The sequence below is a fragment of the Amblyomma americanum genome, chromosome 5, assembly GCF_052857255.1.
Source record: "Amblyomma americanum isolate KBUSLIRL-KWMA chromosome 5, ASM5285725v1, whole genome shotgun sequence".
Taxonomy (NCBI): domain Eukaryota; kingdom Metazoa; phylum Arthropoda; class Arachnida; order Ixodida; family Ixodidae; genus Amblyomma; species Amblyomma americanum.
The window spans coordinates 187,089,891-187,115,315 of record NC_135501.1 but is presented as its reverse complement, the minus strand read 5'-3'; the positions used below and the strand labels follow the sequence as shown (position 1 = coordinate 187,115,315).

Below are 25,425 nucleotides of genomic sequence, written 5' to 3'. Positions count from 1 at the left end.
CTCTATTTTTTTATGCTTCGCCCCTTCGCATCCGGGCATTGCGTGAAAGCCGCCATAACAGCTGGCTGTCGCAGCGTTTTTGATGTTGCGTTTCCCAGACCCGGCCCGCTCATGTTAAACGTGTCATTATAGTTCTCAGATGCTTTGCCCCCTTGCCCTTAGACGCTGCGAAGCCACTGCGTTTCTCATGTTACGACCCCACGGGAACGGCTGGCTTATATTTTAGTGCAGTCTCTATTTTCCGAGTGCTTCTCCTCTCAGCACCTAGGCCTTACAGAAGCCACCACAGCAGGTGATTGGCACTTCATTTCTGATCTTCACGCCACGTGCCTCCAAGTTCAGACCACTCACATGTTCCGTCGGTCGCTAAACGTATTATACGATAAGAATTTGTCGAAGTTTCGTGCATAGTAGCCGAGAAATTGTGTTATCAGGGAACGTATTAACTGGATGGAAAGTAGTGCAACTCCATGGGACATTTTTATTGCCCGCGATTTTGAGCCTAGGAAGCAGTACATCGTATGAACCAGGAACTTATCGAGGTTTTCTTGTACATGGGTGTGTATGTAAGTTTGCATGCATAATGATACTCCGCCAGCATGTATGAGTGACTGCAGCTGCTAGGTTTTATGGCCTATTTGGAGAATGGAGAATTTAACCTCCCTGCTTTACTTTACGTTTTCTCCCTCTCTATCTCTTATGGAGAATGGGAAAGTAGCTGTTGGGATAAAGGAAGGTATCTGAAGGCTTTATTATAAAATGAAAGTCTGTCACATATGCACTTCCGAAACTACCACTACACATGGGAGAACAGGTTTGTCTGTCTGGGTGAAAAGAATGCTGTTGAGCATAGCATAGCTGCGTTTGGTAAAAGCAGCCACTTCGAGGCCCCATTTTCTTTCCCTTTATTTTTTCCCGAAGTCAGTACAGCTTACTTGGTGGGAACTGCTATGCGTGCCATGGCCGTCGACAAGAATGGCAACACCATAGGCTTGTTCGCTTTTTCTGGAGGGGGGAAAAAATGGCGTTTTTTAACCAGCACACATGCCCATAACAAGAGGCGACTCTCCGTCCATGCAGAAAATGCTGGCTGACCTATCGAGCCAGCAGACCAAGATGGCCATGTCTCTGGAGAAACTACGGGTGCATCTCCGCGGCTGGGCCTCGTGGGCACCCGAGGAGAATGCCATGGTGGCCACCGTACAGGAGCTTTCCCAGCAGCTGCAGGGACTCCAGGGAAAATTGGACGCCCGCTGCCAAGAACTGTCTGCCTGCCTCGCACAGGCATGTCTCAAAACCTACTTATCATTTTCCCATCGGCCAAACCATGCTTAGCATGCCGATTCCTGTTGAGCTTTTTTTTTTTTCTCCAAAGTACCGTGACCAAAAGACCTGAGTTACTTGTGGCTGCTTGGCTACAGCTGCACTTATGCCATGTAAATCTGCAGTCATTATCATCATCATACAGGCTTTGGAGGTGTTTAATAATCAAACGAACTAAATGAATCTAGCAGCTTTATTCAGCTTCGCCCTTGAGCCGCCGCTGTGGCTGAGTGGTTATGGTGCTCAGCTGCTGGCCCGAAAGACGCGGGTTCGATCCCGGCCGCGGCGGTCGAATTTCGATGGAGGCGAAATTCTAGAGGCTCGTGTGCTGTGCGATTTCAGTGCACGTTAAAGATCCCCAGGTGGTCGAAATTTCCGGAGCCCTCCTCTACGACGTCTTTCATAGCCTGAGTCGCTTTGGGACGTTAAACCCCCATAAACCATCAGCTTTGCCCTTGTTTCTTATGCCCAGGGTGACAGTCACTTCCATCAGTCTGGTCATGTGCTGCCTGGCAAGAAAAAGATGGAGATTGCAGCAATTTGCCGATTTTTTGCAATGGCTCTTTCCTTGCAGGATGAACAGTACAGTCAAGATCTTCTCCACGTGAGACAGCTTCTGTCTCAGTCAGAACACCGACTGAAGCTGGCCCTTGGAGCTATCGGTAACACACCTGAGGAACGAACTCTGAACCTCAAGCTCCAGGAGGTGAGTGCTGGCGTGTGTGCTCAGAAGATAAAATCTACATCTGTGGATGAGTGATTGTATGCGTGTGCAGTATTCTTTGCCTACGTGCAAGCTTTAGCAGTCACGGTAGGATTGTTATCTAGGCACGCAGAGCAAGAAGGACTTGTTTCTTCTAAATCTTCTTGCTTCCTTTCATTTCTTCTTTCTCAGTCTTGCTCTCTCGCTTCTTCTAAAATAGAAGCTGCTTGTACTGCTTTTGGTTTTGGCCTCTTTTGAACTATGCAGCAAGGTCTGAATATTTCAGGTTCTTATAAAGGATTCAATGCACAATTAACTTTCTTCTTTCCGTCGTTACGTGCTGATTATTCAAGTCCTCCAAATATGATACCGAGGCTTATTTCGTATCTAGTTATATTGCAAAGGTCCCGAGCAAGCCGATAGGGTGAAATTTTTTCTTTTGAAAGCAGTGGGTGTACATTTAAACTTGAATCATATAGCCTTACTGATTTCATTCAAAACATGTGTAATGTCCAATCGCAGGGAGATGCAATATCTTGCTTCCGAAGCTAGTCTTGCTAGTATCTCACCTAATTCGGTAGAAGCTAGTTTCTTTCACAGTCCCTGCGGCGTCCACCCCAGCATGCCTTTGTAATACGTAGTCACTTTATTGTGCAACACCGAGCTGAAGAATGCGATCTGTGGTCTAAGAGTACTCTGTGCTCTTTTTGTTTTTCCACTGGTCACCTTTGTCCCGCACGCCGTAATTGCTCATGCATCCGTGCCCCAGGACCTTGTTAGCATATGCTCACCTTTGGTCTAGTTCAAAGGAGGCTGAAATAGTATAGTAGAAACCAGGGCTGTTTCCCCTCGAGAATTGGCTGGCTTGCTGTTGCCGGACAAGCCACCCGTAGGCAGCAGACTGGCAGTGCGGCTTTGTTTTGCACCTGCTGCGTAGAAAAACCGAGGCGTTTTGCTGTGTGTAGAAGAGCACGCTGTGGTTGTGGCTCCCACTAGGTCGTGCCTAGGGTAGCGCGCAGCTCGTAACCAACACACTGGTGTTTCTCTTTTCCCCCTGGTGCCAAACTCTGTTCCCCCCCTCAGGCTCTTAAGGATGAGGTCAGAAAGTACCGGCACCAAATGACACAGCTGCAGGACCACATACGCAAACTGCACCAGCGACAGTTGCCCGATGAGGTGCCATTCAACCTGAGCACGGACACCTCGTACAGACGATATGTGCGATCGCCGCGCGGCAGTGCCCGCCCTTCCAGGGAAGCCACGCCCGAGCCAGGGCAGGCCTCAAGCTCGATGCCAGGTTTCGACCCAAAGAGTACACCATTCCTTCAGCTGCCGAGAGGAGCACATAGCTTGCCAGCGGAAAGCCAGGGAGACTTCGAAGAGTCCGCAGAGGTTCCAGTCACCCTCATTGCCCCTGTGATACATAGTTCAGCTCCAGTAACGTCGCAGGAGAAGCATGCAAAAGCTAGCACAGCCAAGTCAAGTTCCAAGGATGGCTCTAGTCAGCAGAAGAAAGCGGAGACCAAAGCACAGCCATCTCAAAGCGTAACTGCCGACTCGAGGCAAGCTGAAGGTTCGGCTGAGGATGCGTCAGCGCTGAAGCCAACATACGCGGAAATCCTCTCTGGAAGAGCGAGCCCACAGCCAAGCTCAGCAAGAGAGCCCATTGCCGTTGATGAACCCAAGAAGCCTCATCCCACAAAAGACAGCAAACATGAGGAGGAATCCAGTGCCACTCCTGCGGTTCATGTGCCTGTGAGGGAGGAGGCCGAGACTTCTGAGAGACTGAATGGAGCAGCAGCAGCACCACCACCACCACAACCTGTGGAAGAAACAGTGCAAAGGGACTTGTTGTCACCCACGGGCGAGACTAAGCGATTGACATACGCGCAGGTGGCTCGAATGGGAAGCCCTGTGCCCGGCTACGAAGGGGCCGAGCCTAGAAGTGAGGACGGATCGGGGGGAGTGCGGGAGTCGGGAGGAGTGAGCAAGGAGGACGCGGGGGTTGTGCCTCAGAGGACAGGTACCGATGACGAGAGTGGCGCGGGCTCACAGGAGCAGCGTCAGGGCACCCCCTTGGAAGAGACGGCCAGCAAGAAAAAGGCCAAGAAAAAGCGCAAGGGGCTGCCTGAAGAGGCAAGCGCTCGGGAACCTGTGGGGGAAGGAGGGGGTGAAAATGCTGGGCGCCATTCCGACGGGTGCCTTGACCCGGCCTCCAAGGTTTGATTCGAACAACACCTTCGCATGTTTGCAGCTGTTAGACGGACGAACCCTTCCGAAAGACACCCACCACATATCATTGCTCTCTTTCCTGCCTGGTCTGCGACGTGTGACTAATACCAAAGCACAGTGGTGCGGTCCCTCTCCCATCTGACCTTCTTCCATAGTCCCCTAGCTCTCCCATACCATTCCTGAATTACCGCCGCAGCTACTAACGCTTGTTTTTGTTTTGGCGTGCTCTTTGGAAGACTTTGTAGATCTCAGCTGTGGACGACCTCTGACCACTACTACCATGAGTCTCACCTCATGTACTGCCATTTGCTGCTTTTTCTGCATAGCACCATTGACGAGAATGGCTTCTATGTGTCTTGCGATACTGTGACTGCACAAGTTCGTAGGAAGGGCAATCACCGCGTGCATATTTATTAGCAACCCTAGCATGTCTGTGTGACAGGCAAGCTTTGAGTTTTTCTGTGTGTTGTGTTGCATTTGCATTGAGAGTGCCTTTGCTGGTCATGTTTGACAGTTATACAAATTCCTTAGAGCGCCCAAAATGGGCCTAAAAGTGGTTCTGTGCAGTAACTTGCATAATTGTGTCATACTTTTGTTAAGGGAGTGCTGTGCATGGTATGTTCCCATCTTCTGGTGTCGTCTTCATGTTTTTTGCTCCTGTTTTTTATGGCAATACAAACTTGTACATCTGCACCACCTTCCCTTGTCTTTCTTTCTCTCTTTGTCTCCTCTCTCTCTCTCTCACTCTCTACTCCACAACTTCCTCCTCCAGCTCTTGTCACTTTCGGCTGCACACACACACACGCGCAGTGACAGTACTGGATTGGCAGCAAGGCCTAGACTAACGGCCTAGTATTTGGCTTACAGGGGGCGGCCATACCAAGTGAAACAGTCCTGAAGCTTTCCGGCCAAGCTCTGGGCTCGTTTATGGACGTCCCCGCCGGCCAGGACTACACGGCCTACTACCAGTCTAGGCCACAGAGCGTTGTCACTCGAGAGCAGCGCCCAGACGGGACCTCACAGGTGACTCGCACCACCACCAGGCTTGTGTCAGCAGTCACCGTGGGGCAGAGGGGCCAGCCACGTCTGGAAACAGATGAAGGCCACCCGTGGCAGCTGTCCGAGTCTTTCAGGTCTTTGACAAGCCCCGATGCCATGCAGGCATACACGGCAAATCTGGAGCCCCTCAGGCGACCAGAACAGGTGTCGACTACCACTGTCACAAGTGCCTGGAGTCCTGCTCATGACAGCTCCTCATGGGAGTCCTGGCAGTCCCAGCCTGTGGAGGGACAGAATAGATTTGGCAGCAGCTGGGTGGTGACTCGGCACGAGCGCAGCCCATCGCCCATGCCTTTTGCAACACCCACAATGGAAAGGCGCTCAGTGCACACAACTCAGCACCCGCAGGCAGCCACGGGGACTACTGAAGAGCTTCCTGCTGTTCCAAAGGAGGCTAGCAGCTTTCCAGGAGTTTCCAGGGTGCTTAGTGATGCATCTATTGATGACGAGTTGAGGACACTGTCTTCAATTGCCAGCAGGCAAGAACCTGCATCCGGCGAAGTCAAACTTGTGGAGAGTGAATTCAAGAGAGAAGTGGAACCGCTCAACTTGGTATCTTCGAGGGTCGTGCGGGACACAGACGAAAAGAAGACCATTGAGCTTAAGTTCCAGGAGAAAGTTCAGCTGGTGCACTATTCCTTCCAGCTTCCATCCTATGCGGAGCTGGTGCAAGCACCACAGGAAGATGTTCATGAGGCAGAACCTCTGACAAGCACAAGTGTAGGTAGCGTGTCTGCGAGTGAAGTGCCGCAAGACATAAAGAGCACCACTGAAGCTTACACAATGAGCACACAAGGATCTGAAACAGGCTCCTGGAAGCCAACACAAGGAACAAGCATGCCTGAGGTGGTAAGTGGTGTTGAGACGACACAGTACAGTCAGGGTTGGACAACTAGTCATTTCACTCAGAGAGATGCCAAAGCTCCTTCCAAACTGCCTAGCGGAGTGGAAGAGCCTGACAAGGCATCTGTGCCATGGCCGGGTATTCATGCCCAGCAGCATGTAACAAGGATTCCGTTCGAAACACAGCCTGCATTAGGTGAGGATGTCAAAAGTACTGTGGTCTTCCCTGTTGATTCTAGGACTGAGACATCTTGGTCCGAAACTCATCCATCAGGTGAAGTTGTCACTCGCAGTACTGTAACAGTGAGACAACTTTCACCTGAAAAAGGTTCGACGAGTGACGCTCGTCGTTTGTTCTTTGGTATTGAGCCTGCCGAAGAAAAAGGTAAGGAAAGTCAACCACGGAAACCAGTGCTTTTGACTCAGAATGCAGACCTTAGTGGGGTTCCAGGCAAGGAAAAGGCTGATGCCACTATTCTGGAAAGTCAGGCGCCTGAATCTCCTGCTCACAGACTCACAACAAGCACAGTGGATGTGGGCACTACTGTCTACACTGCAACTACCGAGTTGGTCTCTACAGCACCAGGGCAACAAATTGCCATGAAACTGCATCAAGAGCCAGAAAAGGCCTTTGGTCATGGCCTGCAGGCCAATGGACACCCGAAGCATCTTGAACCCCAGGGAACAGAAAGTCCAGCTCTACTTTTTTCAGTCACTGAGACTATTCATGGAAGGCCTGATGATTCTGTGCAGCCTGTATCATCTATGCCTAGCACAGAGCCTGATAGTAAAACACTACAGTCTGAGGAACAGCAAACCATAGCACTGCCTTCAGGAAAAGAAGCAGTCAGGCTGCCAAGTGTCGACAAAGAAGGGCGAGATGCAACTGATCATGAGGGCCCTGCTAATGGCGAGCCAAAGCAGCTCAAGAAGAGCTCCAAACAGCGAAAGAAGGAGCAGTCACCATCTTCGACTGAGAAAACCTCAGAAACTAAAACAACAGCTAGCCCTCTTGATAGACTGGGCAAGAAAGTGAAAAAGTTTGCTCTGCATTTGTTTTCTGGAGACAGCAAGCATAGCACTGAAACTCCAGCTGTGGAAGACGCCAAGAAAGGACAACCGCCTCAAGCAGACATTGCTGAGGAAACGAAAAAAGAGAAAAAGAAAAGGTCTAAAAAGAAAGGCAAAGCTCCTCTTCCAGATCAGTCTTCTCATATAGAAATGCCGCAGGCAGAAATTGCCAGTGAGAGAGACGACACCACACAACTTGCAGTTACAGAGGAACTGGAGAAGGAACTGGAATCCATTCAGGAAGACAAGTCTGCCCTCGTCGACTTTCAGGCTGGCACTCAAGTCGACGTGTCTTCAAAGCCAGGCGTTGCTTCTCTTGATGCAGAGCATTCCCGCAGTGTGCCCACTTCTGTGCTTGACAGCAAGGTACCAGACACGACACCTGAAACTGTGCACATGTCATTTTACACTACAGCAGACACACAACAGGATACTCCTCGCACCACAGACACCGATCCAGCAGCTGATACAAACAGGGTTGTGACCAAAGGCGAGATATCCAAAGATCATATGCCTACAGGCAATCAACAGCCTCATGACGAGTCCAGCATGGTTCCTTCATACATACCTGTTTATCCGCAGCCATCCATTGCTGGGAAAGGTCAGTCACCAAAAAAATCGGTGCCAATCCAGCCAGTCGATGCCTCTAAAGTGGGCACTGGGGAAGCAGGAAATTCTTTGGATGAAAGAACGCTAACTATAATATATGGTGTTCCTACCATTACCACCACTAAAATAGTGCAGCCAGCTAGGCATGATGACAAGCAACCCACAGTGCCTCAACGTGGAGAGACCACTCAAGAAAGAAAGTCTCGTCATGTCATATTTGACTCAAAGCTACTTGGCCAGCAGCAAGAAGCACAGGACAAGAACGAACCCGCAGGGAAGAAAAAGAAGAGCAAGACGAAAGATCTTCCTAAAATGCCAGGTGACAAGCATGGCCAAGACAGTGTCATGACAGCAGTGATTACCCACGTAATCGAAAAAGGAGAGCAAGGTCCCTCCTCAACAGGCTTTGCTTCTCGAGAGTCACTTCTGGAGCCACAGCCTGACAAGGAAAAAGAACAGCCAGGTCAAGACAGCGGCCTTGAAAAGCCTTCAGAACTACCAGGTGACCAAGGTCACCGCACTGTCAATATAGAAGAAAAGACCCGTGTTGTGAAGGTGAGTGATTGGGAGCCTGTTTCAGATCGCACCGTGGATACGGCCAAACCACATCCAAGCCGCAAAACCAGCACCAGCACAGAGACACGTGAAGATGATGAAGAACCTGGAAAGGAAAAAGTCCGGCCAGAGGCACTCTCTAAAGTACCTGACGAAACATATCCTGAAAAGCCCACCGTCACTGAAGCCTCGTCTATCATCCCAGGTGAAGAGGTGCTCTCACCTCATGATGTGTCCAGTGACAAGCATCCGGAAGCCCCCAAGCATTTAGGCAAAGAAGACTCCTCAAAACACCTTCCAACTGACACAGCCCTCAGCTTGACACCAGACACTAAATCCATCCAACAACCTGAAGACAACAAAAAGCCAAGCAAAAAGAAGAAGAAAAGCAAGCAGACCAAACCAAGTGGAAGACCAGGAGTCCAGGAACATGACGATAGTGACCTCATTGCAGAACTCACTGACATAATCAGGGAATGTAGAAAAGAAGCCTCACAGGACCATGAGCCCCTAGATGATGCTTCAAAAGCAATAACATCTCCGGCTAAAGACATCACTCAGCATACAGACATAACGCCTCAACGAGAAGGTAAGAAGGAGAAGCAGAAGGAGCCGTATCCTACAACTATTGGCTTCACAGAGCCTGCTGAAGACAAAGAACCTGAAGGTGAAAAGGAGGAACCAGGCAAGAAAAAGAAGGGTAAGCCTAAAAAGCTTTCTCATGTTCCAGGTGAGCCCAAAGACGTGGATGCATTTGTCACATGTATGTCACCCGATGACAAAGAAGCAAGTGCGGTGAACCCAACAGCATTGTCTGATGTGCCTGCCGAAGAACCTTTGCCAGAGTGGCTTGCTGGTGCCAGGTGGCCCTCACGGGTGACCACCATTATTATAATAGTGTTCCGGAGGATCCTGATAATTGAGCGGCTTCTGAAGGAAACGTCATCCCTCCAGGGTCCCGCAAGGCAACAAAAGTTGCAGGTACGTTGAGGTGTTTTGTCAGGTACACCATCTTCTCCACTCCGTCTCTTTATTTGAGACTTTAGCAATATAGTTAGAATCATCGGTTAAAGGTTTTGTCACATTTGGATTTGTTATATCATGTAGCACATGCTATCATAGTTCAGCAGCCCGATTCGCACAAACTGCTGCATCCAGTCATGTAAAACTGGTCAGATTTCGCAATACCACTAGGTTGTCGGCTGGATGGCGTGCCTGCATCTTTCAATTTTTGTAGTGAAAAAACAAACAAGAATTGGCTCATGCATGAAGAGCTCATGCCTTCACGAGTGTTCTCTACTTGGCTTTTGTTGCAAGGGCAACACAAAATTGGTGCTCGCCGTTTCATCACATATTAACATAATCACCCACCATCAATTTGTTTCTACCCTCTGCTGGCAAAGAAAGGCATCAACGCTGGCAGGGGTTGTGCGTGCGTGGAGAAAGAAACTTGCATGTGATGTGCACCCTGGCATGAGCTCTTCTTTTGTAGCACCACATTGTAATAGCGTGCTGATGTACTAAATTGTGAATGTTTACACTACACTGTTAAAATATTGGGTTGTTGTTCTAAACATTTGAAAGAAGTGCAGGTTAGATAGTCAGTAAAATTCGTTATGAAAGAAAGCACATGCTTTCTTTCTTATCGCTTTTAGCATCCAAAAGAAGTGCTTTATAAATTGCTTGGTGGTGAATGTCCTAGCACACTGTAGCTCCTGCTTTTAGAATCAACGTTTATGAATCTTGCACTATTATTCTTCTATGTGCACTATACCTAGAAGCTGATGTAAAGACGCACAGCCAGAGACTAGAATGCTTTGTTGACTATACTAGTATTTTAGGTGCTTAGATTTTGGTACTCATGTTTCATTTTTTAAGTATAGTGAACTAGAAAGCTCTGTGCCGGCTTTCATATAGTGGGGCTGTAGATTTAAGGTATCCAGATTGTTTTTGTCGTACCTTAATACTTTGATATTTATGTTTTCTTTGCCGGATAATCCAGAGCTTGTGCTTTGTTTCTGTACAAGCCTTCCTTCATGCTTTCGATTCATGCCTGACAGAGGAATGTTGGTGATTTCTTCTTTCCAGGAAGCACAACAGCTCATTGATGAAGTGTCTCGGCAGTTGTATGATAATGACGTGCGCCAAAGCCTAGAGATCTACCGTTCCGAGCATCCAGATATGTCAGGGCACTACGACGAACTGTCCGACCGGCTCCGAAACCTTTCCCACCACCTTGACTCTGTACAGTCTTCAGCACCTGAAGTGAAATCCCCCAAACCTGGCATGGTACGTCCTTATCTGTTCTTCATTCTGCAGGCAAAGTTCTTAAGAGCATACCACGAGCGTGTTTTTACTACACATTTTTTGTTCTCTTGTGACATCCTGACATGCATCCTTCATTTTTCTGTGTTTTTGAGGCTTGCTTTCCCTTCTCTGCTTGGTGAGGATGCACTAGGAATGCACCATGGTGAACATAGTGCAAAGTGTTCATTACCACCAGAGAAGATTATGCAACATACTCCCTAATTCTACACCAATCACACAGCACACCCATGCATCTGCCACTGTAGCTTCCTAAGAACACACATTTCAGTGCATTCATAAATCCATCCGCCTTTCCTCTCTTGACGGAACGAAATGACAGCCAATAATGGGATATTATTCCAGCAGTGCATATGTGATGCCACAGTGCTTTTGTGATGCCACAGTGCCTTCGTTGTAATGGCATGAAATAATAGTGAGGATTTAAGGCGGGACATAGCCTCCAGAAAAATGTTTCCATTTCTTGATGTATTTAGATGAAATTTTTTAGCATATTAGAAATAATCTTCTGACTACTTTCACTAAATTTCAGTACATATTATATTTGGAGAAAATTGTTTTCTAATACAGTCGAGCCCACTTATATTGGCCATAGTTATATAATGAACGCCTGTTCATTGCAAACAAGGGTGGTGCTACCATTAAAATAGGTATTAAAGAGATGGCACTGTTTCTCAGATACAACGAATTACCATGAGAGCCGAAATTGGTTAGAGCAATTGAGAAGGCACTGTAACTTCGGCCTCAAAGCTAAAAAACATGCGTTTTCCTCCAGCATAGGGACCGAAAAGCATTTCCCTCTTTTCTTGACACTCTTCTCCTTCTCTGAAACAGTGTGGCAGCCCCCAAAAAGCAATAAAAAATTCGAAATTGAAATCATTGGCCAAGCGCGCCCTGATGAGCTATAGTGTCATTTCTTGCATGTATGTGTGTCGATTGGTCTTAAGTGCAAACAGAAATGTGTTGTGCATTAAAGAGGGGCAGTGTTCAAAGGAAAACAGTTGCCCGCAGTCGGTGATATACTAATGGCAGCTATGTGAGAAATTTAACTACCAGTCAGCTGGTACGCATTGCTGGCACAGCTGGTCAAGTAGCCTACGTTCTCCAATCGGTTTTCAACCACTGCTGTGCTGCTGCACGCACCTGCATCGCGCAAGCTTCATTGCTGCATCTTTACAACTTTGTTGAGGATCGGAGACACGGAGACTAACCGACCACCAGTTTCCATGACAACTCACGTTATAATTAGTAATAGTGTGTCTCTAAAATACCTTGTTAGCAGAAATGATTTCGATGAGAAGCATGTGACCACTCTGAGACCTTGAAAAGCATTGTTATTGGGGATGCATAAAGAACCTGCCGTCCCTAATGGACCCTTTCAGCAAATAACCACCACCTTGGCTTGACCTTGCATTTTTCCGTGTAATACGGGTAGTCCACTTGCTATCAACCTTGGATAAAACAGATGCAATCCTTGTGACTCTGAAGTTTGTTATAAGTCGGCTCAACGGCATATATTTTTCCTCATAATTTACTGAAAAAGCTGCAGGGTTAAGAAAATGGGGCAGAATGCTGTTTTAACAATCATTGCATTCCTACTGTCATGCTGCAGGTACAACTGGCGGCAAAATAAGCCTGGGCATGCGACAGGCGGCCAGAATCAGATACAACTGCATCGTAGCGCCGTCTGACGTTGCACTTCTGGTGTCGAGACATTGCAGTGTGTGTCCGCGTTCTTTCATGCTCGCAGCCCTGTCTTTTTTGTTGCCTGCAGTGGACTAGCCGATAGTATGCAGCGTTCGGTAATAGGGGCCGCTCTCTTCGCTACCTCATGCTCGCACTTTGACGTGTGTACGCTGAACTGCGAGAGTTACACTCTGAATAATTTAGGTCACAATTTTCACTCTGTTCATGAAGTGACACATTTCTTGCAAATGGTGCCACAAATTTCTGCAATGTGTCAATGAGTACACGAAAAATTTCATTTTGGAGTACTGTTCGGAGGGCGCACAACGCAATGCATGTGGCATGGCCCGAACTAGCCATATCTACCATATATATATATCTACAAAGGTTGCGTGGTATGGAATTGGGAGCCACATTAGAATTGGCATTAGCATTCTCTCCACTTTCTGTGCAGTTTTGGATGGCTCGTGCTGTTTCTCTGCAGGAAGACAAGGAAATGTCTCCAGGAATGCCAAGAGAACCCTCATCTGAGTTTGTGGAGCCAGGAAAAGTGCCCAGCCGTGAGCCAACACCAGGAAAGGAGCCGTATCCTACAACTATTAGCGTCACAGAGCCTGCTCATGGCAAAAAGCCCGTAGATGAAAATGAAGAGCCAGGCAAGAAAAAGAAGGCTAAGCCTAAGAAGCCCTCTGACGTGCCTGATGAGCCCAAAGACGTGGATACATTCGTCATCACTGAAGTCACCCGTGTCTTCAAGGATGGCAAGGAGGTGCTTCCAGGAATGCCAGGAGAACCGTCGGCTGAGTTTGTGCCTGTTCGTGAAAACAAGGACGCTCCTAAAGACCAAGAACATCCTAGGGATCATAGCAAGGAGCCCTTAAGCGCAACAGCATTGTCTGACACGGATGCTGAAGAACCTTTGCCAGAATGGCTTGCTGGTGCCAGGTGGCCCTCACGGGTGACCACCATTATTATAATAGTGTTCCGGAGGATCCTGATAATTGAGCGACTTCTGAAGGAAGCGACTTTCCTCCAGGGTCCCGCAAGGGAACAAAAGTTGCAGGTACGTTGAGGTCTTTTAGTCATGGACACGATTTTCTCCTCTTCTACTGTCTAATTAAGACTTTTTCTAATATAATTAAAATTATTCATAAATGGTATTGCCACATTTGGATTTGTTATATCCTAGCACCTGGTATCTCAGCTGAGCAATCTAATTTGCACAAATTACTGCATCCAGTCATGTAAAACTGGTCAGATTCCGCAATACCACTATGTTGTCGGCTGGATGGCGCGCCTACACCTTTCACTTTATGTAGTGATAAAAAAAAACAAGAATTGGCTCATGCATGAAGAGCTCATGCCATCACGAGTGTTATCTACTTGGCTTTTGCTGCAAGGACATCACAAAATTGGTGCTCGCTGTTTCTTTGTATATTAACATAATCACCCACCATCAATTTGTTTCTACCTTCTGCTGGCAAAGAAAAGCATCAACGCTGACAGGGGTTGTGCGTGCATGCAGAACGAAACTTGCACGTGATCTGCACCCTGGCATGAGCTCTTCTTTTGTAGCACCACATTGTAATAGCGTGCTGATGTACTAAATGGTCAACGTTTGTTCTATACTGTTAAAATATTGGGTGGTTGTTCTAAACTTTTGAAAGAGGTGCAGGTTAGATAGGCAGTAAACTTCATTATGGAGTCAAGGCAGAAGCTCAGGCAAGTTCATTACGGGGGAGAGCACATGCTTTCAGGCGTGAAATGAGCATTTCTTTTCTCTTTTTTTTTCTTTTTTAGCATCCAAAAGAAGTGCTTTACAACTTGCTTGCTGATGAATGCCCTAGCACACAGTGTATCCTGCTTTTAAAATGAACATTTATAAATCTTGCACCATTATTCTTCTATGTGCACTATATGTGGAAACTGATGTAAAGACATACAGTCAATGACTAGAATGCTTTGTTGACAATACTAGTATGGTAGGTGCCTAGAATTTGGTATTCATGTTTAAATTTTGAGGTATAGTGAACTGGAGAGCTGTGTGTCGTCTTTCTCATAGTAGTGCTGTAGTTTAAGGGATCCAAATTGTTTTTGTCGTATCCTGATATTTTGATATTTATGTTTCCTTTTCCGGATAATCCAGAGCATGGGCTTTGTTTCTGTAAAAGCCTTCCTTCATGCTTTCGATTCATGTCTGACAGGCAAATCTTGGTGATTTCTTGTTTTCAGGAAGCACAACAGCTGATCGATGAAGTGTCTCGGCAGTTGTATGATGACGACGTGTGCCAAAGCCTAGAGCTCTACCGTTCCGAGCATCCAGATATGTCAGGGCACTTTGGCGAACTGTCTGACCGGCTCCAAAACCTTTCCCACCACCTTGACTCTGTACAGTCTTCAGCACCTGAAGTGGACTCCTCCAAACCTGGCATGGTACGTCCTTATCTGTTCTTCATGTTGCAGACAATGTTCGTAAGAGCATGCCACGAGAAGGTCTGCATATTTTTACTGCCCGTTCTTTTGTTTTTTTGTGACATCCTGACGTGCGTCCTGTATTTTTCTGTGTTTTTGAGGCTTGCTCTTCCTTCTCTGCTTTGTGAGGATGCACTGGGTATGCACCATGCCGAGCGTAGTGCAGTGTGTTCACTATCACCAGGGAAGCATTAGCAATGTGCACCGGAATAATGCACCAATCTCACCACACAGCTGTGCATCTGCCACTGTAGTTTCCTAAGAATGCACTCATACAGTACACTCGTAAACTCACCCTCCTTTCCACTCTTGAGAGAAAGAAATGACAGCCAATAATGGGATATTATTTCAGTAGTGCATATATGACGCATCAGCGCCTGCATTGTAATGACATGAAAGAATAGTGGGGGTTTAGGAGGATGCGGTTTTCAACAAAATGTTTTTATTTCTTGATGTATTTACATGAAATTGTTTAGCATATTAGAAATAATTTTATGACTTCTCTCACAAGGTTTTTGCATTATATTTGCAGAAAATTGTTTTCTAGTACAGTCGAGCCCACTTAAAACGGCCCTAGTTTTAATGAATGCTCGTTTATTACAAACGAGGGTGGTGCTGCCGTCAGAATATGTATTAAAGAAATGAGGCTGTGTCTCGGATACAACAAACGACCGTGAGAGCCGCCCAAATTGGTTAGAGCAATTGAGGAGGCACATTAAATTCGGTCTCAAAGCCAAAAAACATACGTTTACCTCCAGCGTAGGGACAGAAAAGCATTTCCTTATTTCCTGGACGCTCCTCCCATTCCCTGAAACAGTGTGGCAACCCCCAAAAAGCAATGAAAAGTTAACATTGAAACCACCGGCCAAGTGTCCCCTACGAGCTACATTGTCAGTTGTGTGTATGTGCGCTGTTTCGTCTGAAGTACAAGCAGAAGCACGGTGTGCATGAAATAGGGGCAGTGTTCGAAGCAAAACAATTGCACATAGTCGGTGATAAACTAATGGCGGCTATGCAAGAAATTTAAATACCGATCAGCTGGTACGCGTTGCTGGCGCAGCTGGTCAACTAGCCTACGTTCTCCAATCGGTTCTCAAACTCTGCGCTGCTGCCGAGTGGAAGTAGCATGCATATACAGCAAGGAGTGGAACTGATACGTTTTGCACGCACGTGCGTTGCACAAGATTTGTTACTGCATCTTTACTACTTTGTCGAGGATCGGAGACACGGAGGCTAACTAACCACCAGTTGCGTGACCACTCGCGTTATAATTAGTATTAGTGTGTCTCTAAAATAGCTTGTTGGCAGAAATAATTTCGGCGAGAAGCACGTGACCACTCTGAGACCTTGAAAAGCACAGTTATACTGGATGCATGAAGAACCGCACGTCCATAATGGACCTTTTCAGCAAATGACCTCCACCTTGGCCTGACTTCGCATTTTTCCGTGTAATACGAGTAGTCCACTTGCTATGAACCTTGGATAAAACAGATGCGATCCTCGTGACTCTGAAGTTTGTTATAAGTCGGCTCGACGGCATATATTTTTCCTCATAATTTACTGAAAAAGCTGCAGGGTTAAGAAAATGTGGCAGAATGCTGGTTTAACAATCATTGCATTCCTACTGTCATGCTGCAGGTACAACTGGCGGCAAAATAAGTCGGGGCGTGTGACAGGCAGCCAAAATTAGATAAAACTGCATCGTAGCGCCGTCTGAGGTTGCACTTCTGGTGACGAGACATTGCAGTGTGTGTCCGCGTCCTTTCATGCTCGCAGCCCTGTCTTTTTTGTTGCCTGCAGTGGACTAGCTGATAGTATGCAGCATTGGGCGGTAGGGGCCGCTCTCTTCGCTACCTCATGCTCGCACTTTGACGTGCGCACGCTGAACTGCGAGCGTTACAATCTGAATAATTTAGGTCACAATTTTCACTCTGCTCATGAAGTGACACATTTCTTGCAAATGGTGCCACAAATTTCTGCAATGTGTCAATGAGTACACGAAAAATTTCATTTTGGAGTACTGTTCGGAGGGCGCACAACGCAATTCATGTGGCATGGCCCGAACTAGCCATATCTATCATATATATATCTACAAAGGTTGCGTGGTATGGAATTGGGAGCCACACTGGAATTGGCATTAGCATTGTCTCCACTTTCTGTGCAGTTTTGGATGGCGCGTGCTATTTCTCTGCAGGAAGACATGGAAGTGCTTCCAGGAATGCCAAGAGAACCCTCACCCAAGTTTGTGGAGCCAGGAAAAGTGCCCAACCGTGAGCCAACACCAGGAAAGGAGCCATATTCTTCAACTATTGGTTTCACAGAGCCTGCTCATGGCAAAAAGCCCATAGATGAAAAGGAAGAACCTGGCAAGAAAAAGAAGCCTAAGCCTAAGAAGCCCTCTGATGTGCCAGGTGAGCCCAAAGAGGTGGATACATTCGTCATCACTGAAGTCACCCGGGTCATCAAGGACGGCAAGGAGGTGCTTCCAGGAATGCCAGGAGAACTGTCGGCTGAGTTTGTGCCTGTTCGTGAAAACAAGGATGCTCCTAAAGACCAGGAACATCCTAGGGATCATAGCAAGGAACCCCTAAGCACAACAGCATTGTCTGATGTGGATGCAGAAGAACCTTTGCCAGAATGGCTTGCTGGTGCCAGATGGCCCTCACGGGTGACCACCATTATTATAATAGTGTTCCGGAGGATCCTGATAATTGAGCGACTTCTGAAGGAAGCGACTTTCCTCCAGGGTCCCGCAAGGCAACAAAAGTTGCAGGTACGTTGAGGTCTTTTAGTTATGGACACGATTTTCTCCTCTTCGACTGTCTAATTAAGACTTTTTCTAATATAATTAAAATTATTCATAAATGGTATTGCCACATTTGGATTTGTTATATCCTAGCACCTGGTATCTCAGCTGAGCAATCTAATTTGCACAAATTACTGCATCCAGTCATGTAAAACTGGTCAGATTTCACAATACCACTAGGTTGTCGGCTGGATGGTGCGTCTGCACCTTTCACTTTGTGTAGTGATAAAAAAAACAAGAATTGGCTCATGCATGAAGAGCTCATGCCATCACGAGTGTTATCTACTTGGCTTTTGCTGCAAGGACATCACAAAATTGGTGCTCGCTGTTTCTTTGTATATTAACATAATCACCCACCATCAATTTGTTTCTACCTTCTGCTGGCAAAGAAAAGCATCAACGTTGGCAGGTGTTGTGCGTGCGTGGAGAAAGAAACTTGCACGTGATCTGCACCCTGGCATGAGCTCTTCTTTTGTAGCACCACATTGTATTAGCGTGCTGATGTACTAAATGGTCAACGTTTGTTCTACACTGTTAAAATATTGGGTGGTTGTTCTAAACTTTTGAAAGAGGTGCAGGTCAGATAGGCAGTAAAGTTCATTATGGAGTCAAGGCAGAAGCTGAGGCAAGTTCATTACGGAGGAGAACACATGCTTTCAGACGTGAAATAGGCGTTTCTTTTCTCTTTTTTTTTTTCCTTTTTAGCATCCAAAAGAAGTGTTTTACAACCTGCTTGCTGATGAATGCCCTAGCACACAGTGTATCCTGCTTTTAAAATGAACATTTATAAATCTTGCACCATTATTCTTCTATGTGCACTATACGTGGAAGCTGATGTAAAGACATACAGTCAATGACTAGAATGCTTTGTTGACAATACTAGTATGGTAGGTGCCTAGAATTTGGTATGCATGTTTAAATTTTGAGGTATAGTGAACTGGAGGGCTGTGTGTCGTCTTTCTCATAGTAGTGCTGTAGTTTAAAGGATCCAAATTGTTTTTGTCGTATCCTGATATTTTAATATTTATGTTTTCTTTTCCGGATAATCCAGAGCATGGGCTTTGTTTCTGTAAAAGCCTTCCTTCATTCTTTCGATTCATGTCTGACAGGCGAATCTTGGTGATTTCTTGTTTTCAGGAAGCACAACAGCTCATTGATGAAGTGTCTCGGCAGTTGTATGATGACGACGTGCGCCAAAGCCTAGAGCTCTACCGTTCCGAGCATCCAGATATGTCAGGGCACTTTGGCGAACTGTCTGACCGGCTCCAAAACCTTTCCCACCACCTTGACTCTGTACAGTCTTCAGCACCTGAAGTGGAATCCTCCAAGCCTGGCATGGTACGTCCTTATCTCTTCTTCATTTTGCAGACAAAGTTTGTAAGAGCATGACATGAGATGGTCTGCATGTTTTTACTACCTATTCTTTTGTTTTTTTGTGACATCCTGACGTGCATCCTGCATTTTTCTGTGTTTTTGAGGCTTGATCTCCCTTCTCTGCTTTGTGAGGATGCACTGGGTATGCACCATGCCGAGCGTAGTGCAGTGTGTGCACTATTACCAGGGAAGCATATGCAATGTGCGCCGGAATGCTGCACCAGTCACACCACACAGCTGTGCATCTGCCACTGTAGTTTCCTAAGAATGCACTCATACAGTACACTCGTAAACTCACCCTCCTTTCCACTCTTGAGAGAAAGAAATGACAGCCAATAATGGGATATTATTTCAGTAGTGCATATATGATGCAACAGCGCCTTCATTGTAATGACATGAAAGAATAATGGGGATTTAGGAGGATGCGGTTTTGACCAAAACGTTTTTATTTCTTGATGTATTTACGTGAAATTGTTTAGCATATTAGAAATAATTTTATCACTTCTGTCACAAATTTTTTGCATTATATTTGCAGAAAATTGTTTTCTAGTGCAGTCGAGCCCACTTAAAACGGCCCTAGTTTTAATGAACGCTTGTTTATTACAAACGAGGGTGGTGCTGCCGTCAAAATATGTATTAGAAAAATGACGCTGTGTCTCATATAAAACAAACGACCGTGAGAGCCGTCCAAGTTGGTTAGAGCAATTGAGGAGGCACATTAAATTCGGTCTCAAAGCCAAAAAACATATGTTTACCTCCAGCGTAGGGACAGAAAAGCATTTCCTTATTTCCTGGACGCTCCTCCCATTCTCTGAAACAGTGTGGCAACCCCCAAAAAGCAATGAAAAGTTAACATTGAAACCACCAGTCAAGTGTGCCCCTACGAGCTACATTGTCAGTTGTTGTGTGTACGTGTGCCGTTTCATCTGAAGTACAAGCAGAAGCACGGTGTGCATGAAATAGGGGCAGTGTTCGAAGCAAAACAATTGCACATAGTCAGTGATAAACTAATGGCGGCTATGCAAGAAATTTAAATACCGGTCAGCTGGTACGCGTTGCTGGCGCAGCTGGTCAAGTAGCCTACGTTCTCCAATCGGTTCTCAAACTCTGCGCTGCTGCCGAGTGGAAGTAGCATGCATATACAGCAAGGAGTGGAACTGATACGTTTTGCACGCACGTGCGTTGCACAAGCTTTGTTACTGCATCTTTACTACTTTGTCGAGGATCGGAGACACGGAGGCTAACTAACCACCAGTTGCCATGACCACTCGCGTTATAATTAGTATTAGTGTGTCTCTAAAATAGCTTGTTGGCAGAAATAATTTCGGTGAGAAACATGTGACCACTCTGAGACCTTGAAAAGCACAGTTATACTGGATGCATGAAGAACCGGACGTCCATAATGGACCTTTTCAGCAAATGACCTCCACCTTGTCCTGACTTTGCATTTTTCCGTGTAATACGAGTAGTCCACTTGCTATGAACCTTGGATAAAACAGATGCGATCCTCGTGACTCTGAAGTTTGTTATAAGTCGGCTCAAGGGCATATATTTTTCCTCATAATTTACTGAAAAAGCTGCAGGGTTAAGAAAATGTGGCAGAATGCTGGTTTAACAATCATTGCATTCCTACTGTCATGCTGCTGGTACAACTGGCGGCAAAATAAGTCGGGGCGTGTGACAGGCGGCCAGAATCAGATAAAACTGCATCGTAGCGCCGTCTGAGGTTGCACTTCTGGTGACGAGACATTGCAGTGTGTGTCCGCGTCCTTTCATGCTCGCAGCCCTGTCTTTTTTGTTGCCTGCAGTGGACTAGCTGATAGCATGCAGCGTTGGGCGGTAGGGGCCGCTCTCTTCGCTACCTCATGCTCGCAGTTTGACGTGCGCACGCTGAACTGCGAGCGTTACAATCTGAATAATTTAGGTCACAATTTTCACTCTGCTCATGAAGTGACACATTTCTTGCAAATGGTGCCACAAATTTCTGCAATGTGTCAATGAGTACGCGAAAAATTTCATTTTGGAGTACTGTTCGGAGGGTGCACAAAGGTTGCGTGGTATGGAATTGGGAGCCACATTAGAATTGGCATTAGCATTCTCTCCACTTTCTGTGCAGTCTCGGATGGCGCGTGCTATTTCTCTGCAGGAACACAAGGAAGTGCTTCCAGGAATGCCAAGAGAACCCTCATCTGAGTTTGTGGAGCCAGGAAAAGTGCCCAGCCGTGAGCCAACACCAGGAAAGGAGCCATATTCTACAACTATTGGTTTCACAGAGCCTGCTCATGGCAAAAAGCCCGTAGATGAAAAGGAAGAACCTGGCAAGAAAAAGAAGCATAAGCCTAAGAAGCCCTCTGAGATCCCTGATGAGCCCAAAGACGTCGATACATTCGTCATCACTGAAGTCACCCGTGTCCTCAAGGACGGCAAGGAGGTGCTTCCAGGAATGCCAGGAGAACCGTCGGCTGAGTTTGTGCCAGTTCGTGAAAACAAGGATGCTCCTAAAGACCAAGAACATCCTAGGGATCATAGCAAGGAGCCCTTAAGCGCAACAGCATTGTCTGATGTGGATGCAGAAGAACCTTTGCCAGAATGGCTTGCTGGTGCCAGGTGGCCCTCACGGGTGACCACCATTATTATAATAGTGTTCCGGAGGATCCTGATAATTGAGCGACTTTTGAAGGAAGCGACTTTCCTCCAGGGTCCCGCAAGGCAACAAAAGTTGCAGGTACGTTGAGGTGTTTTGTCAGGTACACAATCTCCTCCGCTCCATCTCTTTATTTGAGACTTTAGCAATATAGTCACAATCATCAGTTCAAAGTTTTGTCACATTTGGATTTGTTATATCATGTAGCACATGCTATCATAGTTCAGCAGCCTGATTTGCACAAACTACTGCATCCAGTCATGTAAAACTGGTCAGATTTTGCAATACCGCTTGGTTGTCGGCTGGATGGCGTGCCTGCATCTTTCAATTTTTGTAGTGAAAAAACAAAAGAATTGTCTCATGCATGAAGAGCTCATGCCTTCACGAGTGTTATCTACTTGGCTTTTGCCGCAAGGGCAACACAAAATTGGTGCTCGCTGTTTCTTTGTATATTAACATAATCACCCACCATCAATTTGTTTCTACCCTCTGCTGGCAAAGAAAAGCATCAACGCTGACAGTGGTTGTGCGTGCATGCAGAACGAAACTTGCACGTGGTGTCCACCCTGGCATGAGCTCTTCTTTTGTAGCACCACATTGTAATAGCATGCTGATGTACTAAATGGTCAATGTTTCCTCTACACTGTTAAAATATTGGGTGGTTGTTCTAAACTTTTGAAAGAGGTGCAGGTTTGATGAGCAGTAAAGTTCATTATGGAGTCTAGGCAGGAGCTCAGGCAAATTCATTACGGAGGAGAGCACATGCTTTCAGGCGTGAAATGAGCATTTCTTTTCTCTTTTTTTTTTTCTTTTTTAGCATCCAAAAGAAGCGCTTGCTTGCTGGTGAATGCCCTTGCACACAGTGTACCCTGCTTTTAATATGAACATTTATAAATCTTGCAAGGTTATTCTTCTATGTCCACTATACCTGGAAGCTGATGTAAAGACGTAGAGTCAATGACTAGAATGCTTTGTTGACTATACTAGTATGGCAGGTGCCTAGAATTGGTATTCATGTTTCAGTTTTGAAATATGGTGAGCTGAAAAGCTTTGTCACCTTTCATATAGTGGTGCTGCAGTTTAAGGGATCCAAATTGTTTTGGTCGTACCTTAATATTTTGATATTTATGTTTTCTTTTCCGGATAATCCAGAGGATGGGCTTTGTTCCTGTATAAGCCTTCCTTCATGCTTTCGATTCATGCCTGACAGGCAAATGTTGGTGATTTCTTGTTTTCAGGAAGCACAACAGCTCATTGATGAAGTGTCTCAGCAGTTGTATGATGATGACATGCGCCAAAGCCTAGAGCTCTACCGTTCCGAGCATCCAGACATGTCAGGGCACTACGACGAACTGTCCGACCGGCTCCGAAACCTTTCCCACCACCTTGACTCTGTACAGCATTCAGCACCTGAAGTGGAATCCTCCAAACCTGGCATGGTACGTCCTTATCCGTTCTTCATTCTTCAGACAAAGTTCATAAGAGCATACCACGAGCGTGTTTTTACCACACATTATTTTGTTCTTTTGTGACATCCTGCATTTTTTTGTGTTTTTGAGGCTTGCTCTCCCTTCTCTGCTTTGTGAGGATGCACTAGGAATGCACCATGGTGAACGTAGTGCAATGTGTCCATTATCGCCAGGGAGGTGTATACAACATACGCCCTAATGCTGCACCAATCACAGCACAGCCCGGCATCTGCCATTGTGGCTTCCCAAGAATGCACTCATACAGTGCATTCGTAAACCCATCTTCCTTTCCTTTCTTGACGGAAAGAAGTGACAGCCAATAATGGGATGTTATTTCAGTAGTCCACATATGAAGCATTTCCCAGTTTCCCTAACACCACCCCCCTGCTTCCAAAAGAGTGTGGCGCCCCCCAAGAAGCATAAAGAGGCGGCATTATAACCACCGGCCAAGTGCACCTTGATGAACTGCAGTGTCAATCGGTGCATGCACATGTGCTGGTTGATCTCAAGTGCTAGCAGGAGCGTAGTGCATGCAAAAGAGGGGCAGCGGTCAAAGCGAAACAATTGCATGCATTGGTTATAAACTAATGTCAGCTGTGTGAGAAATTTAACTACCACTCAAATGGCATGTTTTGCTGGCACAGCCGATCAGATGGCATGCATTTCTCCAATTGGTGTCGAACCTCTGCGCTGCTGCCAGGTGGAAGCACGCATACAACAGGCAGTGCATTTCACACGCTCTGCACACACGTGCATTGCAGAAGGTTCGTCGCTGCATTCTTACAACTTTGTCGAAGATCAGAGACGCGGAGTATAACCAACCACCAGCTGCCATGACCACTGACATCGTAATTAGTAATAATGTGTCTGTAAAACAGCTTTTTGGTGGAAATAATTTCAGTGAGAAACACGTGACCACTCTGAGAGCTTGGAAAGCACTGACATAGGGTATGCATGAAGAACCAGACATCCATAACGGACCTTTTCAGGAAAGAACCACCACCTTGGACTGATTTTGCATTTTTCGCTGTAATAGAAGAAGTCCACTTGCTACGAACTTTGGATAACACAAATGCGATCCCTGTGACTGGAGTTTTTTTAAGTGGGCTCGACTGTATATATATTTTTTTCATAATTTTGTGAAAAGGATACAGAGATAATAAAATGTGGCAGAAGACTGGTTTAACATTCATTTCATTCCTACTATTTTTTTTTTGCAAGGCATAAATATTATTCTTCAATATTTTGCAATGCAGCATCCATTTCCATCACTAAAGTAAGAAGAAACTTTCATAAAAGTAATTAAAAATTCAGAAATTTCAAAAACAATGAATTTCTTGACCTGCACTCTAATCCTATTAGCGCAACAAGACTAATGGGGTCAAAATAGATAAAACAGTTTTGAATAAATCTGCTCCGCAAGGTGACTACTTGGGCAGAAAACCATAACGAAGAAAAACACCCATTGTTTGAGTGTTTCTTCACAATGCACAGCGGGCGCAGCTCATGAAAAAAATTTTTGCAGTACTTGCCAATCGAATGAAACTTTAGGACAGCATAAAAAACAAGACATACAAGTCAATACAACAATTTTCAAAAATGTAATTTTTTGGTCATTTTTGGGAATTTCAAAGCCACGTCCCCCCTTAAAGGGCAACTGAAGATTTTTTCGTGTTCAACGAGTTTAAAATGGCTGATTGTGTGAAACATGCAGGTAAAGCCAGCGAAATCGTTTTGCACTAGCATTTGCAATGGTGGCATAATCGCCGAATAAAGCGCGGTCGGTGTTCAGGCTTCTCTGCAGTGCACAGCGACGACGGAGGCCCCCATAATGACTTTGCGTTCGACGGCACTGCATTTCCAGCAAAGAAACAGTTGTTTCATGGGAGAAAACCAGCGCCATCAAATCTGGAGCTCACAAAGAATTGTATGGCGGCATCGGATGACGCACTGCGGCATGCAGGCGAAGGCAGCGAACCTCTGAAATTTCATCAAAATTGACATCACTACAAGTTTTCCTGCACTTCTCCAATGCACTGAGGAGAAGCCTGCACGTCATGGTTTTAATCGATTATTTCGTTACTATTTTAAATGCTAGTGCAAACATACTTTGTGTGCTTTGCCTAGAAGCTTCATAGGTTTGAATTCTTGAATAGCCTCAAATTCTCAAACAACCATTTCAGTTTCCATTAACAAACAAAGATTTTACAGGGGCTCTTGATTCTAGGCTGTGGATAACAACTACTAACTAGTA

At 46.0% G+C, this 25,425-nt stretch overlaps 1 protein-coding gene across 1 annotated transcript in view; it reads left to right on the top strand.

Moving 5' to 3' along the window:
* The window catches only part of LOC144134475 (uncharacterized), a 377,143-nt gene that overhangs the window by 261,643 nt on the left and 90,075 nt on the right, over window positions 1-25,425 (top strand). Inside the window, exons 120-129 of the mRNA XM_077667385.1 lie at window positions 1,081-1,284; window positions 1,898-2,029; window positions 5,126-9,376; window positions 10,484-10,684; window positions 12,891-13,469; window positions 14,639-14,839; window positions 17,073-17,651; window positions 18,822-19,022; window positions 21,205-21,783; window positions 22,941-23,186. Coding sequence (XP_077523511.1) covers window positions 1,081-1,284; window positions 1,898-2,029; window positions 5,126-9,376; window positions 10,484-10,684; window positions 12,891-13,469; window positions 14,639-14,839; window positions 17,073-17,651; window positions 18,822-19,022; window positions 21,205-21,783; window positions 22,941-23,186 — 7,173 coding nt within the window. The remainder of the gene's footprint in view (window positions 1-1,080; window positions 1,285-1,897; window positions 2,030-5,125; window positions 9,377-10,483; window positions 10,685-12,890; window positions 13,470-14,638; window positions 14,840-17,072; window positions 17,652-18,821; window positions 19,023-21,204; window positions 21,784-22,940; window positions 23,187-25,425) is intronic.